Source organism: Felis catus, chromosome A3, assembly GCF_018350175.1.
Source record: "Felis catus isolate Fca126 chromosome A3, F.catus_Fca126_mat1.0, whole genome shotgun sequence".
Lineage (NCBI taxonomy): Eukaryota > Metazoa > Chordata > Mammalia > Carnivora > Felidae > Felis > Felis catus.
Window position 1 is genome coordinate 101,835,083 of NC_058370.1, and position 18,263 is coordinate 101,853,345.

At 43.0% G+C, this 18,263-nt stretch overlaps 1 protein-coding gene and 1 gene segment (V, D, J or C); one reads left to right on the forward strand and one right to left on the reverse strand.

The window, feature by feature from the left end:
- RPIA (ribose 5-phosphate isomerase A) overlaps positions 1-18,263 on the forward strand; it is a 163,554-nt gene that overhangs the window by 109,298 nt on the left and 35,993 nt on the right. The gene's annotated exons all lie outside the window — the stretch shown is intronic.
- Positions 1-18,263, reverse strand: part of LOC101100802 — an 88,241-nt gene that overhangs the window by 1,864 nt on the left and 68,114 nt on the right. The window contains 1 exon segment of the V gene segment in view: positions 2,515-2,549. Coding sequence covers positions 2,515-2,549 — 35 coding nt within the window.

Genomic DNA, 18,263 nt, shown 5'->3' on the forward strand with positions numbered 1-18,263 from the left:
AAAATTACTAAACTATTTTAGAGGGTATGGAATTAAAATACTCAGATTAAAAATTTTCTACCACAGAATGAAAGTATTGGAAAATATATTTATATCAAGTTTTTATTAATGGCATTTGTCTATGATTAGATATTTCATACAACTGAAAAATAGTCCTTCCCAAGCCATTAATTTTTTGAAAATTAAAAACATGTCACAAATTTATTTTTTTATCTGATGGTATTTAATGTGAACTCAGTAAAAGTTAATTGACTAAAACTGGAATGGCCAGACGGCCTTAAATTCAGTTTTTGCTGGTAAGGATTTTACTCGGAAAGAATGATATATATTTCTTTCTTTAGGATTGTACTTTTATTATTTAAATATATTTGATGAGAGGATATTGAAATCATTACATGTCACTGAAAACAAAAGTAGCTGTAACTTTTTTATAGTCCTCTAATGGAAATTTTCATATAACAATGACTGAATTTTATTTCTGAAATTTCTAATAAATCAGACTTCTCCCTGTTTCTTCTACGTTAGCTCAGTGCCCACTACATTTCTATTCTTTTTTGTTAGTGCCATTATTCGTATCACTGTGTCGGGAAAGCTGCCACAGTAGAGTTGAACAGGCGAACGAACGTGGAGTGGCCGTGGCCTTTAGTGGCTAGGCGCACTGCCACATGAGTGCTGTGGCCTGATCACGAAAGTTATTTGGTCATGACAAAAGACCGCCATGAGGTCTATAGACCACGCAAGATGTGCCATGGCTTCCTTGACGATATAAAGTGGCCAAGTAGTAACGGAGGGAAATAAAAGAACACACTCACTAAAATATTAACTATTTTTCTACAAGTCCATGGGCATTCAAACATGCAATTATTTTATTTTACTTAATTTAAACGAATGTTTCCAAAACTGAGATTTTCGCGATAACCACCTTTTCACCATTACAATAAGAAATCATCTCACGTTTAGTCTAATATAGAAATTGGATTCTTACAAAGAAGGTAGCTATCAGGATATAGAACTTCTGTAGAATTTTTGAATATTAACAGTTTATCACTCGTCTTAGGCTCCAAAGATAGCATTGCAGCTGATTCTCAATTAAGCTGCAGGTTTTACATGGCAAACAACTCCGCTTTTCTAACTTCTTACCAATTTTTCATGCATTCTATGGATTTTAATTGTTACCTTATAAAATTATTTATCAGGAGAGAAAACAGACTAAGAAATAAATTTCTGTATCACACAGAACAAGCAAAACTCGCTTATAACATCTGGTAAAACTCAGCGAAAATTAGTTCACTTTTTCTCTCGAGCTTCAAAGATTCCTTTTCATCCACACTAATTTTTTTTTTCCTTTTGAACAATGAAATTTAGATTAAATTAATCTTTTTGTCTAGAAATCCATTTTTGGAGCTGAGTTTAACTTTTGAAATTGATGACAAATCTGAAATGGCCTCATGTACCCGTCCGCACAAAATTCATACTTCAGTCTCTGAAAGTCATCACTGATATTTAGACCCAAATTTCAACAGGCAACAGAGAAAAATTACTTACGTTTAATCTCCAGATGTGTCCCTTGGCCAAAGGTGGTCCACTGTATTAACTTGATTACTTTTCCCTCAACAAAAACCTCTTTTTGCTGCTAAGCTCATTAGATTGATGGATACAGAGAAAATCTGGCAATTTAGATGCCATGTCAACTAACTGTCTCTTTGCTCTTCCTTGAGACAAATTGATTTTCAGTCCCTTACTCATCTGATTTTCAGAAGAATCCCGTGCTCTTCAGAATTGACCTCAACTCACACTCCACACGTGAAAACCCCCAAATTTCACAACTCTACCAGAAAAGGACTAGAAAAGTGTACTTACGTTTGATCTCCAGCTTGGTACCTGGGCCGAAAGTGAGCCACACTGAGGGCTTTGACACTTAGCCCCCAACAAAAACCTCCTTCTGACGCTGATCATATAAGAAAGTCCGATTCCGAGAAAAATCCAGCTGTCTTTCCCCTTCTCCCCACAAAGCCTACTCTCATCACAAACTCAACGATTTGTTTGCTTAGCTGAAAAGTTGGCTATTTTCTCATTTTCTGCTATTTTCTTTTGGGGCACCAGGAATGGCTCATTTTACCAAAATGTCACAAACTTGAACAAATATTACAACAGGACGAAAACCTCACACATAATTGAACAAAAAGGTACTTACGTTTCATCTCCAGTTTGGTCCCCTGGCCGAAAGTGAACCACAGTGGTTTCCCTTAACCTCCACCTCTATGAAAACCCACCCTGAAACGGTAGTCTCTCTCCCCCCAGTGACCCTATTTTGATTTGGAAATCTTAAACATCAGCGGTCAGCTAGCCTCCAGTGGAATGATTTTCCCTCCTCTGTACCTGGTCTGGGAATGAGATTTGTTTTATCCCTGACATGTAATTAATTAGAACACGTGAAAAGGCAGGGGGGCGGGGGGAGAAAAAGCAAACCAATTAGACAAAAACAGTGAAGAATCAGTTGAAAAAAATACTTACGTTTTATCTCCAGCTTCGTCCCCTGGCCGAAATTGTACACACAGTAGTTCCTCCTAATCTCCTTCCTATACAAAAACTGAATTTCCTTTTCTGGCAACTGAGCAAGGCTCTGTGTAGAACATATAATTATGCTCCCCCCTAGCTTTCTGAAACTATCACTTAGACAAGTTATTCTCACCCAATGCCTGAATCCCGTTCCTCACAGAAAGTGTGTAATCCGCTTTTGAGTTTGTTTATAGACTTTATCTTTGCCTTAGAGGATGCCAGATCCTGGTTGTAAAACGTCAGCTTATACAGATCGCTTCATAGACCCAGGGATCACAAGACACAAACACCCGAAGAAGGAAGGTTTGGGTTTTTACTCACGTTTGACTTCCAGCTTGGTTCCTTGGCCAAACGTCCACCACAGTGATAGCTCCCCATCGTGTCAATATACAAAAACCCTTCTCACTAAAGGGGACCAGAGGCCCTGGGTCAGTGGCTGAAGCTTTACTCTGTTTTCCAGCAGGTGTCGAACCCTCAGGGCTTCCCTGATAGAGAAGGTTTTTTAGGCAAGATCTAAAATCCTGGAAGAGGATATATTTATGTCTACGGGCTGATGTTCCCTTTCTTTAGCCATCTACCCTATCTGGACTGCCTATTGATTTATTTGAAGGTAGGCTGAATGGGAATGCCAAAGAAAACAAGTAAGTTTTAAAATTTTCACTCTTTTATACCTTCTCCTGGGGCAGGGGGCTTTTGCAAGTGATAAACCTCATTCAGTGTAATTATGGGATTCTAGTTTCTCTCCGTTAAGGATAATTAAAGAGTGTCTTCGTATTTGACCTCTCCTTTGCCATGATGTTTCAAAAACGGTAGACTAAATGTATATCAGATCAGATCAAGGCCCATGTTTTGCTTTGAAACATATCTTGGCATCACGCTGTAGAGGACATCTGAGCCCAAAACAAAGATCAAAGATCAATAGAGTAGAAAGTAGACTTTACTTAGTTGATCATCTGTTGTCAGAGGGGTACCCACCACGTTCAATGAGATGAACCATGTACAGAATGTCTTTGGAGCTGCCGGGGAATCGTGCCATGCCATGGTGTTTCCGTGGTAACCCCATCAAAGTGTGTGTGTGTGTGTGTGTGTGTGTGTGTGTGTGTGTGTGTATGTCATTTTGAGAGACAACGTGAGGGAGGGGCAGAGAGAGAGGGAGAGAGAGAATTCCAAGCAGGCTCTGTACTGTCAGTGCAGAGCCCAATGAATTTTTTCAAAACTCAGTTCAAGAGAGACCCTTCTCTTGGATTATCCCCCAGCCAAGTGACTCTGCTTTGCAGAGTACAGAGACAGATCTAGAACACCTAGTTGTTCTTATCTGCTGTCAGATTCTTTCTACCCTACTGGATTGTAAATTGTTTGATGTTTCATTGTCTTGTATTTGGAAGGCCCAGTCTAGTACCTTCACTTGGCAAATGTTCAACAAACATTTGCAGAATGAATGAATGAAAAAAAAAAGACATTCCACAATGAAGAGTTGAAAATCAATAATGAACCAGAGCTAATAAATTATAATAAACCAAAGACTAATACTAACCACTGAAATAGTATGTTTCAGGGGCACCTGGGTGGCTCAGTTGGTTAAGCATCTGACTTTAGCTCAGGTCATGATCTCAAAGTTCATGGGTTTGAGCCCCACGTGGGGCTCTGTGCTGGCAGCTCAGAGCCTGGAGCCTGCTTTGGATTCTGTGTCTCCCCGCCTCTCTCTCTCTGCCCCTCCCCCGCTTGAGCTCTGTCTCTCAAAAGTAACTAAACGTTAATAAAAAAAACAAAAACAAAAACAAAATATTTGGAGCTCCCGGCTGGCTCAGTCAGTTAAGTGTCCAACTTTGGCTCAGGTCCTGATCCCATGTTTCATGAGTTCCAGCCCCACATCAGGCTCTGTGCTGACAGCTCAGAGCCCCCGGAGCCTGCTTCAGATTCTGTATCTTCTTCTTTCTCTACCCCTCCCCTTCCCTCTCTCACACTCTGTCTCTGTCTCTCAAAAATAAATAAATGTTAAAAAAAATTAAAGAAATAGTAAGTTTCATAAGAGAAATTGTAACTGTAATTCTGAAAGGTAGGGGTAGGTTTCCTTGATTCTGTCAGCAAGAGCTTTGCCATTGTCTTTAATAGCAAAATCAGCAGTGGATCTCACCAGAAGATGAGGAAAGAGAGGAATCATGGAGGTAGACAGAAGAGAGAAACTGGCCAGTGGACATTTAGTGTGCAAAATAGTTGACTGAGGACATAGTCAACATAGATCCTAAAGAGGACAGAGTGATTTTTCTCTGCAGAGATACAAGCAATACTAACCATATTACTTGACATTTATTGAGCACTTACAAAGTGTCAGACATTTTACATGAATCATCCACATTTAATTATTCCCCAGAATCTAGGAACAAGAAACTGATATTATCCCTGTTCTATAGATGAGGAAAATTGAGTTCAGAGATGTTAAGTAACTTCACCCTAATAGTGAGTGGCAGCGCTGGGAGCTCATGCACTTAATTGGCCCTGGGAGTAGAAACACCCAATGGAAGCAGCATGGATGGCCGATGACATTGGGGTGGGAGAAGGAAAAGGGATCTCCTTAGACTGTCCTAGGGATGGAAATGAGTAGATGACTGTGCTCAAATGTATGTACAAGACTGATCATTGAAATGTTTAGAAGTTGAAGAAATGGAAAATAACTGAAATTTTCACCAATAGGAATTTGGTTAAATGGATTATGATAGAGCTTTGCAATGGTGCACTAAGCAACCAATAAGAGGATGAGGTCGGTTTCTATATAGTCACAAGGAAGGTGTTTGTGAAAATACAGGCCATGGAATGATATGTTTTGTGTGATATTGATTCCATTTTAATGGATATATATGGATATAAATACAGGATAATTCCTGAAAGAAATACAACAAGTTTTACTCAGTAGTTATCTCCTGGGCTTACAGAGGTATATTGTTTGGGAAGAGGAGAGCAATGACACTTCCTTTTCCCCCTTCTGTATGTTGTAGATTATCTGATTTTTTTTTTTTAATTTTTTTTTTCAACGTTTATTTATTTTTCAGACAGAGAGAGACAGAGCACGAACGGGGGAGGGGCAGAGAGAGAGGGAGACACAGAATCGGAAACAGGCTCCAGGCTCTGAGCCATCAGCCCAGAGCCCGACGCGGGGCTCAAACTCACGGACCGCGAGATCGTGACCTGGCTGAAGTCGGACGCTTAACCGACTGCGCCACCCAGGCGCCCCTGATTTTTATTTTTTAAAAAAAATTTTTTTTCAGCGTTTTTATTTATTTTTGGGACAGAGAGAGACAGAGCATGAACGGGGGAGGGGCAGAGAGAGAGGGAGACACAGAATCAGAAACAGGCTCCAGGCTCCGAGCCATCAGCCCAGAGCCTGACGCGGGGCTCGAACTCACGGACTGCGAGATCGTGACCTGGCTGAAGTCGGACGCTTAACCGACTGCGCCACCCAGGCGCCCCTAGATTATCTGATTTTTAAAAATTAGGTGAATACATTCATTTTGTGGTGTTCAGAAACAATAAGGCTGCAGCAATTTTGATAAAAACTAAACTCTGACATTGCCTACTAGGATTCTCAATATTCATGTACAATGTATAAATATAATTTTAAATGATATATACACGTGCATGAGGGTTTTTTGGTCAATTAGTGTTTTTCTGTAATCTTTAAATCAAGAATTAATCTGGTTCTATATAGGAGATGCAAATGTAGCATATGTGGGCGTGATGTAGGGGCTGGAAAGTGGGAATGATAAAGATGATATGGCTCTACTGGGGATTATGTTCCTCAGTGAATAATGTGAAATTGGAAACTAATGTGAAGTTGGGATCTACTGTGAAGAGTGCGTCTAAATTATTGTACTAATATAGCATTTGCTACAGTATTTGCTTATCATAAGAACTATTGTGACAGAAACTATTTTACCGATCCCATATAGTCGTGATCAATAAGAATGGCTGCTGTGATGTTGTAACATAACACAGATCACTGAGAAATGGTTGAGATCCTTAATATGTGTATGGTTCATCATTTGAAGGTAAAGGTTGTCTTCAAAGCATCTGTGAGGTTCTGCCAGGGTCTACCATTCTACAAAATGCCCATGATGGACCTCGATAATACTGATTTACTGAGGAAAAGCACACTGTCAGTACACTAGTCTGGCAGGTTCTTGGATTTGTGTATAAGAGTGATGGAAATAAAAATTTGGGGAGAGCATTCCAACAAACTCATCACTGAAGCTGTTTCCCATTTGACCCCCAGCAAAGTTAGATTCTTAGAATAAATTCTAAACTGCTTGTGGAAGAGAGAGAGAAAGCAAGGGAAAGAGAGTGAAACGAGAGAGACCAAATGCCCACCTGTAAGTCATCCTGAAAACTATTGCTAAACTGTCTAATCAATGTTTTTCACATCTACCGTTTCAAGAAACACTACTTTTGCCCTTTAGTTGGCGTAATTGACCAGGCTATTTGGAGACATCCACTTCACTCACACCGGTAACATACAGTAAATCAGCTAACTTGTCCGGGACACTATGGCATAGTTTTGCTTTTTGCAAGGTTTGAGGATGGTGGTTTCCTTACCTGGCTCTGGAATATTTGTGTCTGATAATCCATCTTGAAGTCTGTGGTTCAGTATTTTTTTCTAGCTCATCAATCACAGTGGAGTCCAAGATAGGTGGTTCTTTTTACATCAGCTTTACTCCTCCTTAGGATTGTAATGGCTATCATTTATACTTGATTCAAGTTGATATCCCATAAGGTAAGGATGAAATTCTTGAGTCCACATTCACTGGTGCCTAGAACTTGATCAATTGGTGGTCTTCCAGCTAGAGTGCCACAAATTGACACCTATCCTGAATTCCTAAGGGCAAGGTGGCCCCATAGTGAGAAGAAGGGAGTGAGAAGAAGCAGAGGAGGTTACTTGAGAAATTGCTGCTTCCTTAGTCCTTTGGAGCTGTATCTGTTTCCACTCATCTCTGAAGGAAGAGGTGCTGAAAGAAGCAAAATCCTTTGTTCTAACATGTGCACATGCTTGTGCCGTAAACATGACCCAAGATTTTGGACCTGCTCTGGAAAATGTAGATGTTCATCATGTTTCCAAGAAGACATTAAGGCTGCGGGTATTTTCTGACTTCCTAGAGTGAAAAAGAAAACAGCAGTAACAGTGCAGGGTTTATTACCCTTGGAGAGGCTTGCCACCCAGATTTACATGTCAAGTGTTGTGGTTTCTGGTTGGTTATACACAAGCGATGAGTCCCTCGAACTCTGCTCTGGAGTTCCCTGCCCCCCTTTGTTTGTCCCCTTGGCATCTAGCCCTAGTCCTGTGTCCTCTTTTATCCTACTACTGAGAAACCTATCATGGACAACTACTTTGATTGGGCTAGCTCTGGATGCAGTTGTGAAATTGATGATTTCAGGCTTGATTCTTCATACTTGTTTTCTTCCCCACTGTCAGATCTTCAGGTCCCTCATGGGCACTCTGCTTTGCTCCCTGCTGGCTCAGGACCCAGCCCTGAGTGCCCTCCACCCCCCACCTAGTCTTGCTCATCTTGGGTAAGGACCTGGGCTCTGGATCTTTTCTGCCCACAGCCCCAAACTGCCTTATACCTTCAACGTGTATAATCCTGATCCCATGCAGAAGGATTCTGATCTCTCACTGCTTTCTGTTCCCATTAGCTTTTCTTTTCAGCTCTGTGGGTCTTGGTTACCATTTGACCTAATATTGTATTGTTTTTGCCTCTTGCCCTATTCTTCCTGTTCTTGTGGGTTTATTTCTTTAAAATAATATTCTTAAAAATCTTTTTTTTTTTTTTGTATTTTAGGGTGTTTTTTTTTAATTTTTTAATGTTTATTCATTTTTTGATAGAGAGAGACAGTGTGAGTGGGGGAGGGGCAGAGAGAGGGAGACACAGAATCCGAAGCAGGCTCCAGGCTCCGAACTGACAGCACAGAGCCTGACGCGGGGCTCGAACTCAGGGACTGTGAGATCATGACCTGAACCGAAGTCTGTCAGAAGCCCAACCGACTGAGCCACCCAGGTGCCCTTGTTTGTTTGTTTTTAACAAGCAGGTATTGTGATGGAATGTATGTGTTTAATCCATCGTCTTAACCTGGATCCTCTCTTAATTGACTCCTTTGAGTTCTAAATGGGGTTACTAGGCCAGGTCCTGGCTCTCTCTCCCACCCTAATCAGCATACACATTCTAGGGCTATTAGTCTATTGTTGGTGAAAGAGGAAGCACAGATTACTCCTTTCTCCATCACTGCCACCCCCCCAACACCCCAACTATCCTGATTATCCTGGCTGATAACACAGAGTTACAAACAGGGCAGAAGGATGGGAAGAGGGCAGGCCTACAGGAAAACGAATGCACTTACACACAAAAGCAAAACCGAAACCCAACAGATTGAAACAAGGAATAATTTGGACTTAAAAAAAAAAAAGTTTATTTATTTATTTTGAGAGGGAGTTGGGGAGGAGAGGAGGGAAAGGGGGGAGAGAGAATCCTAAGCAGGCAGGCTCTGCATTGTCAGAGCAGAGCCCAACATGGTGGCGCTCAATCTCACGAATCTTGAGACAGTCTCACAAACCTTGAGATCATGACCTGAGCCAAAACAAGAGTCAGATGCTTAACCAACTGAGCCACACAGGTGCTCCTGATCTGGACTTTTAAGTTGAGTATAATGGACCTGTCCACCACTCGTTCAAAAATCCCCCTTGCAGTGACAGAAGAAATATAAAAATGAGAATAAAGTTATTTTGTGATTGGAGAATCATGCAGGATCCCATTAGCAGAAAAAAAAGTTGTGGAAAATCACAAAGATTTAAATTTTGTGATTCAATCGATGGAGAAACTGAAATCTAGAATCTTCCATTCCATTGCAAAAATAGAAGGGGTCTTTGAGTAGCCAGGACTAATTTTCCCTCAGAAAATCGTGGAAAACACGCACCTCAGAGTTATTAGGGACTGGGCCTATGTGTGGGATGGGAATAACGCCTGGGCTGCCCCCACTGAGTTTGCACTCACCCACCCTTCAGGCTATGGTGATAGTGATAGGAAGAAAAAGAGGCCAAGTTACAGGCATTCAAAAGCAATGGGATAAAAATCTTCCAGGCCACTAGAAGAAACAAAAAATGGACAAAGCAAATGAAACCAGTCTGGCAAAATTCAGGAAAAGGAAATAAAAAAATCAAGAGAAAAATGTTAGATAAATAGAATTACAAAGTAAGATGGAGAGACTAAGTCCAAACAGAACAGTCATAAACTGTAATAAATGCTGTTAAGTTATTCAAAACTTGAAAATGAGGCACAAAGATGACTGCCAGTGAAGACTCTTTCCTTGACCAAACTGTACTCTGGCTCCTCTGAGCTCTCTTCTCAAGTGGACCCCGAATTTTGAGCTTCTGTGTTCATCTTTGCATTGTCCAATTTTAGCAAGAACCCTGTTAAGTCAGTTTAACCAGAACCCGCCTCCTTGATATCTGATCACTGATGAGGGAGCATAAGGCAAACTGAGGACCAAGCACAAGTTTACAACACCCCCCCCAACCCTGCCCTCCCCCTCCCCCACACCTCCCACCCCAGGTAGGATTTGTGTGATATTCCTCAGGTACCCTGGCCCCTGGCTGCCCATCAACCAAGGAAAGGACAGAAAACAAATGGTCAAAGGATAGAGTCTCCATCAGTTTACAAATATCTCATCCCAGAGGGCCTAATCTCCAGGAACTCCCTACTGGTTTAATGATAATGCTTTGCTAGAGGGAAAACCACTTAGCTTGACAATAGCTAGGCCTGCCCACTGGTCCTGTCCCCGTGCTTTAACAAAATCATCTTTTTACACTAAAAGATGTCTTCAAGAATTCTTTTTTTTTATTTTTTTCAACGTTTATTTATTTTTGGGACAGAGAGAGACAGAGCATGAACGGGGGAGGGGCAGAGAGAGAGGGAGACACAGAATGGGAAACAGGCTCCAGGCTCTGAGCCATCAGCCCAGAGCCTGACGCGGGGCTCGAACTCCCGGACCTCGAGATCGTGACCTGGCTGAAGTCGGACGCTTAACTGACTGCACCACCCAGGCGCCCCATCTTCAAGAATTCTTAATTGGCCGTAGGCTCCGAACCCCACCAACACTCCAAAACCCAATCGATCACCATCAACATCTGATGGGCTCCTCACCTTCACTGTTCCCAGGCGATGTCTGATCTCTCTGGCGTGCCTTCAGCAAGAGTCTTGTTAGGTCGATTTTACCAGATCCTCCCTTGAACTGGATGTTTTCTCTTAGTCGTTTTTCCATCCGCTGACCCCCACTCTGCTCCTTGGCTATAAACTCCCACTTTTCCTTGTAGATGGAGTGGGGCCCAATCTCTCCTTCCCACTGTGCGGTGTTTCCTACACATTATCTTGATGATCCTACGTCTGCCTTACTTTTCTTCAACAAATGTCTTGAGTAATTGTTTCTTTAACACTATGTGTCCTTTCAGGGTCATTTGACTTGCTAGAGAAATGAAGGTTTTAAAAATTTCTAATTATACCTAATTAAAAACTAGATTTCAAAGAGTTGCATGTTAACCTAGAGAAAACTGATATCGTGAAAATGATAAATTATTTTTGTCTGGGGAGACGAAAGCATTTGACTCTTGGTTTCAGCTCAGGTCATGATCTCATAATCTTAACGATCTCATGGTTCATGAGTCTGAGCCCACATCGGGCTGTGCTGCCAGTGTGAGCCTGCTTGGGATTCCCTGTCTCTTGTCTCCCTCTCTCTCTGTTCTTCCTCGCTCACACTCTCTTTCCAAAAAAAAAAAAAAAAAAAAAAAAAAGTATCCAATCAGAAAGGAGAAATTCCTTAAAAGGTGAGGTCAGTGTGTTCTTAGAAAATGTAGGGATGCAGTTAGGAAATGGAACGTCCATAGTTCTCTGTTCCTTCTATGTATTTTGAACCCAAAGTCTGTGAATTATGGTATTTTGATGATAGATAAGAGTTCTTACTCACCATTGTGCTTTCAGTGACTAACAAGTGTCTGGCCTCCAGTTGGTGCCCAATACATATTTATTGAATAAATGAATGAAATGAACAAGTATTGTTGAGGAGTCACGGGAAATCCTTGTTGTTTTCTCTTTGTTTGCTATGGTCCCCTCTGGTGTTTGTCTTTGGTAGTTTCTGAAGCCCTGGAAACTGGACAGTGGTGCCTTAAACCAGGATTGTCTTCATGACAGCAGACCCAGAAACCATGTTAGACTGAATAGAAAATAGACTGGGTGCCTCCTTGGAGGGGTTTTGTAGGTTTGTGGACTGCTTGAACTGGCAGAGACAAACTGTGTCTCTCCCCGTTGGTAACAAACAGGAGGAGGCTAGGTGTCTAAGAGAGGAAGCGATTCACTCAAGGCTACACAGGTAGGGAAGGACTGGGATGGGGGAAGAACCAGATGTTTTGCCTCCCAGTTAAAGCACTTCTATTACATTTCCTGAGGCACTTGGAAAAATATTTGCAGACCGGGAAAATTCTCTGCACAGTTGCCATCTGGTCCAAGTCTGACGGGACATTTTTAATGCACTTTCTGAAATCCAGTGAAAGAATGAAAAATGACCCTGAGCAACATGAACGTATGTGTCTTTCTTCAGCATGTCAGCTGCTGTAGGACTCAGGATACCAAACAGTTTTTAAAACTGGAAAGAGCTGCAAAGTTATATTGCAAAAAGCATGGGTAGAGGGAGGGGTAAAGATTTTGGTCTCAAGGCTATCCTTGTCCCGTGACATGATTTATATTTCTAAATAATGGTGGTCCACACTCTTTTACTATTTCCTGGACAGGTTTTGTAAAACAGAGGGTTTTTTTTTTTTTTTTTTTTTGAGGTTTTGGTAAAACTTAACCATACATTTACCTGGACCTGGACCATGATTCAAACAAACTTACTGAAACAACAGTGTGTAGAGATGATCAAAGTGGTTTGAATAAAAACTGGGAATTAGATAATATTAGAGAATTATGTACCATAGTAGCATAGCACTTAATTTTTTTAAAGTCCTTTTCGGTGAGCAATGTACTAAAATTCTTAACGGATCAGCTTCAAAATACTCCAGTGTGTGTGTGTGTGTGTGTGTGTGTGTGTGCGCGCGCACATGTGTGGACATGTATATGATCTATCTTTGTATATGATTGGCCATTGCTGTAAACATTAAAAATGAAAATAAAAAGAAACAGTGTCACATTTCCTAGAGCGACTCACCACACACTAGTCAGGGTGCAGTTGTGAAGTTATGCCAGTAGATGGCAGTGTTGTATAAGCCAACAAACCTACATAGGCCTAATGGGATGATTGAGGTTTCTGGGTAACAAAACTATTACAAGCCAGGTCAGATTTTAATTGTTTTTAGACAAAAAGTCATGGAAATATTTGAAGAGAGAGAGAAAAAAAGGCAGGTATAGAGCAATCTTAAATTATTTTTAAAATAAGTGATTTATAAGTCTTACGGAGAATTTAGGTAGGATAGTAAAATAAACCCCCCCTGTAAACTTATTACCCCTGTATAAACATTTGGTCCACCCCCGTCCCCTCTTTCTGTCTCTCTACCTCCAGTTCTATTTCTTAGTGTATATTGATTTTCAGTGGTCAGCCCCACTTACAGGGGAAGCAAATTTATAGATAAGTGGTTGATGAGCAACAAGCCTTTTGGCTGATTCTCTTTTGTAACCAGCGTGATCCTTAAAAAAAAAAAAAAAAAAAGGAAACTAGATGTAATGATTTCCCTGTTTAAAATTCTTCAAAGGTTTCTCATTGCAGTGACAAACCCCTTGTCACATCCTCCTAGGCCTACACCCGTGGTTCTCGCTTTTGGCCGTTGTGATTGGTTGGGACCTCCTGGGGAACTTTAAAAACTCCTGATGCCTGGTTTCCACCCCTGGAGATTCTGATGGAACCAGTCTGGGTGGTCACTGGCCACCGGGATTTTCATGAACTCTCCAGGTCATTCCAGGGTGACTTGACCTGACCCCTGGCTACTGTCTAACTGCGTTTCTTACTCCGCCCCCTCTCCCTTTGCTCCACTCCCCAGGCCTTCTTTCTGATCTTTGGGTTGAGTTCTTTCTCCCCTCAGGGGGACCCAGAGCCTCCTCACTGCTGAGCCAGATGCCAGGAGCCCCTCAAGGCCAACCCCAGATTCCGTCTCTGTTACGGTCCTGGCCCCTGGGGTCCCCTTTCCTATCAGGAATCTGGAACTTTGGAGGGCGGGGAGTTTAGCAGCTAGAATCTTTCATCCCTGGTTGTACTTGGAAACGTGTGCATCTTTAGGTATCAATTACAATATTCACAAGGCTAATTTTGTCTTCACAGTGAAGACGTGTGAGGTGAGGTGTTAAAAGTCATCCAGGCTCTTTGGAGTCCTTTATGCAGGATCAGAACCAGAGTGAGGCGGGAGACGTACTCGCCTCAGGCACAAAACTTAGGGAGATACACACACACACACACACACACACACACACACACACACACATCGCTCAGTAATTCAGATAAAATAATCTTTTAATGCAATATTTAAAAATCAAAATTTATGCAAAAATCCATGATAAAAAATATGAGAATTGGAAGTAAAGACTGGATCTAGCTTGTGAATAAAGAAATATCAATGGAGGGGGCACCTGGGTGGCTCATTCAGTTAAGCCTCCAATTCGGCTCAGGTCACGATCTCATGGTTTGTGGGTTCGAGCCCCGCTTCAGGCTCTGTGCTGACAGTTCAGAGCCTGGAGCCTGCTTCAGAGACTGCTTCTCTCTCTGCCCCTCCCCTGCTCGCACTCTGTCTCTCAACAATAAGTAAAAAAATTTTTTGTTTTTTAAAAACAGAAGTATCAGTGGGGACTGTTTAATTTGTGGCTGTAGTATACTTGAGAGAATTTGATTCTGTGCCCTTTCTTGGGCGTTGTGTCTCAAGCTAGGGTGATAGGGATTTTCAGAGGTATAACATTTGTGATGAGAATATTTTATAGTAAAATGCAAATGGACCAATCGTGGGAAAGAATGCAAAATTTCTCTGAAGGTTTAAAAGAAATATAAAAAAAAAAAAAGAACCAAAGGAATGTTTCCTCAGAAAGCTTTAGGGTAAGTCCTCAGAATCTTAGAAGATACCCATTTTGTTTATTCTGCCACTGGGTGTGGTCAGCGAGTGTGAGAGGCAGTCATAAAGCTTGTAATTCCAGAACATCGGGGGCACCTGGGTGGCTCAGTAGGTTAAGCATCTGACTTAGGCTCAGGTCATGATCTCAGGATTCCTGGGTTTGAGCCCCCCATCAGGCTCTACACTGACAGTGTGGAGCCTGCTTGGTATTCTCCCTCTCCCTCTCTCTCTCTCTCTCTCTCTCTCTCTGCCCCTCCCCGGCTTGTGCTCTCTCTCAAAATAAATAAATAAACTTAAAAGAAAAGAAATACAATTGGATTTTCCCTTAAAATTTTCCCCCCCAGGGGGAGAGAATTGGAGAGTACAGACATGTCCCACACTGTCTTGCCTGGATTTCCCATATATACAGCCCAGCAGTTGAGTCCTACCCCGTGAGAGCTTTGTAAAGTAAGAGAAGGAATAAGAATGGTCTATGGAGGGGCGCCTGGGTGGCGCAGTCGGTTAAGCGTCCGACTTCAGCCAGGTCACGATCTCACGGTCCGTGGGTTCGAGCCCCGCGTCGGGCTCTGGGCTGACGGCTCAGAGCCTGGAGCCTGTTTCCGATTCTGTGTCTCCCTCTCTCTCTGCCCCTCCCCTGTTCACGCTCTGTCTCTCTCTGTCCCAAAAATAAATAAATGTTGAAAAAAAAAAAAAAAGAATGGTCTATGGAAAGAACACTGGGGAGGCAGAAACGAATGCTATGCCTGGCATTCTTACAGGTGGGACCTGAGAGATGTGAAGAGTGTTATCAGTCAGGGTTCTCCAGAGAAACGGAACCAATAAGATATCCATGGAGAGAGAGATTTTGAGAATTGAGAGTGTGGGGGTTGGTGAGTCCAGAATCTGTAGAGCAGGCTGGCAGCCTGGAAATTCAGGTCAGTGTTGATCTTGCAGCCTTGAGTTGGAAATCTGTAGGCAGGAAACTCAGGCTGAGTTTCTATGTTGCATCTTAAGGCAGAATCACTTCTCCTTTGGGAAACTTCAGTCTTGCTTCTTAAAGCCTTCAACTGATTGGATGAGGCCCCACCCTCATTACGGAGAGTGATCTGTGTTATGCAAGGTCTACTAATTTAAATGTTAATCACACCAAAAGCTACCTTCAATGAGAAAGAATGAAATATGGCCCTTTGTAGCAACGTGGATGGAACTGGAGAGTGTGATGCTAAGTGAAATAAGCCATACTGAGACAGACAGATACCATATGTTTTCACTCTTATGTGGATCCTGAGAAACTTAACAGGAACCCATGGGGGAGGGGAAGAAAAAAAAAAGAGGTTAGAGTGGGAGAGAGCCAAAGCATAAGAGACTCTTAAAAACTGAGAACAAACTAAGGGTTGATGGGGGGTGGGAGGGAGGGGAGGGTGGGCGATGGGCATTGAGGAGGGCACCTTTTGGGATGAGCACTGGGTGTTGTATGGAAACCAATTTGACAATAAATTTCATATATTGAAAAAAAAAAGCTACCTTCAGGACCACATCTAAACTGGCAATTAACCAAACAACTGGGCACCATAGCCTAGCTAAGTTGACACGTAAAATCAACCATCGCTAGGGGCGGATTGGGGGACTGAATGATGGGAGAATTGACCCTTTGTCAGAGTGAGGTATGGATCCCCAGCTTAGATCTACTTGATACAGACTATAGCTGGGCCTTAGGAAATTTCTCACGTCAAGAAGCAGTACAGAGGCCACGTGGATGCCCACAGAACAGCCAACGGACCACCTCACGGAGTGAGCACCAGGCATCTGCCGCACTCAGAGACAAGATTGGAAGAGTTTCAGTAGCCAAAGTAGCCTTCAGTAGCCTGAAGCCACAGAAACCTATGCCATCCTTATGGGGATGCACGCTCAGTTTCTTAAGGGAATTGCACACCCCCCACCCCCACTCTTCCCTCTGCTGGAGAATCAACAGCAGGACCAGGAACAGGCAACCGTGAACTGACTTCTCAAACCATTGGATGGAACTAAATTTTTCTTTTCTTTTCTTTTCTTTTCTTTTCTTTTCTTTTCTTTTCTTTTCTTTTCTTTTCTTTTCTTTTCTTTTCTTTTTTCTCTTTTTTCTCTTTTCCCTTCCCTTCCCTTCCCTTCCCTTCCCTTCCCTTCCCTTCCCTTCCCTTCCCTTCCCTTCCCTTCCCTTCCCTTCCCTTCCCTTCCCTTTGTTTATTTATTTTTGAAAGAGAGACAGACAGACAGAGTGTGAACCTGGTAGGGGCAGAGAGAGAGGAGGAGAGAGGATCCAAAGCAGGCTCTGTGCTGATAGCAGCAAGCCCACTGTGGGGCTGCAGACAGATACGGGGCTGGAACTCATGAACTGCAGCATCATGATCTGAGCCAAAGTCAGATGCTCAACTGACTGAGCCACCCAGGCACCCTGGAACTAAATTTTCTTGAAAGAACCTAGATTTCATTAATTCGCTAATTTAACGCAAAATGGAAATATTGAATTGAAAAAATAGAATAACTAAAATTCAGGATTCAGACTTCCCTTAGCTCAAATTAGGGTCCTGCTTTTCTCCTTAAGTGAGTAAGTGCTGATCCTGTCTTCCCATCTCTCTGGCCCTTTGTACAGCCCCAAAACCGAGCTCAGGGGTTTGTGGCATTCTTACAGATCTGCAGCATAAAAATGGCTTTAGAGTCCCAATATCTTTGGTCAGAGATTTTATAAAAAGTTGGGCCCAAATTCTCCATTTCCTTCTTGTGCCTTCCATTCCTTTCTCCCTCCCTCCCTTCCTTCCTCCCTCTCTCCCTGCCTCCCTTCCTCCCTTCTTCCCTCCCTCCCTCCCTTCCTCCCTCTCTCCCTGCCTCCCTTCCTCCCTTCTTCCCTCCCTCCCTTCCTTCCTCCCTCTCTCCCTGCCTCCCTTCCTCCCTTCTTCCCTCCCTCCCTTCCTTCCTCCCTCTCTCCCTGCCTCCCTTCCTCTCTTCTTCCCTTCTTCCCTCCCTCCCTTCTTCCCTCCCTCCCTTCCTTCCTCCCTCTCTCCCTGCCTCCCTTCCTCCCTTCTTCCCTCCCTCCCTTCCTTCCTCCCTCTCTACCTGCCTCCCTTCCTCTCTTCTTCCCTTCTTCCCTCCCTCCCTTCTTCCCTCCCTCCCTCCCTCCCTGCCTCCCTTCCTCTCTCCTTCCCTCCCTCCTTCCCTCCCTTCCTTCCTCTCTTCCTCCCTCCCTCCCTCCCTCCCTTCTTCCCTCCCTCCCTCCCTTCCTTCCTCTCTCCTTCCCTCCCTCCTTCCCTCCTTCCTTCCTTCGTTCCTTCCTTCCTTCGTTTCCCAGCATATTTTATAATTTTACCAGGATTATTGATATGAAGAGCCTAGCTCATCATTTCTGGAAACGCAACCCATTTAAAAACCTTCTTGAATTTAAAATAGAAGCTCGGGGCGCCCGGGTGGCTCAGTTGGTTTGGCGTTTGGCTTCGGCTCAGGTCATGATCTTGCGGTTCACTAGTTCAAGCCCCACATCGGGCTCTGTGCTGACAGCTCAGAGCCTGGAACCTGCTTCGGATTCTGTGTCTCCCTCTCTCTCTGACCCTCCCCAGCTCACACACTGTCTCTCCCT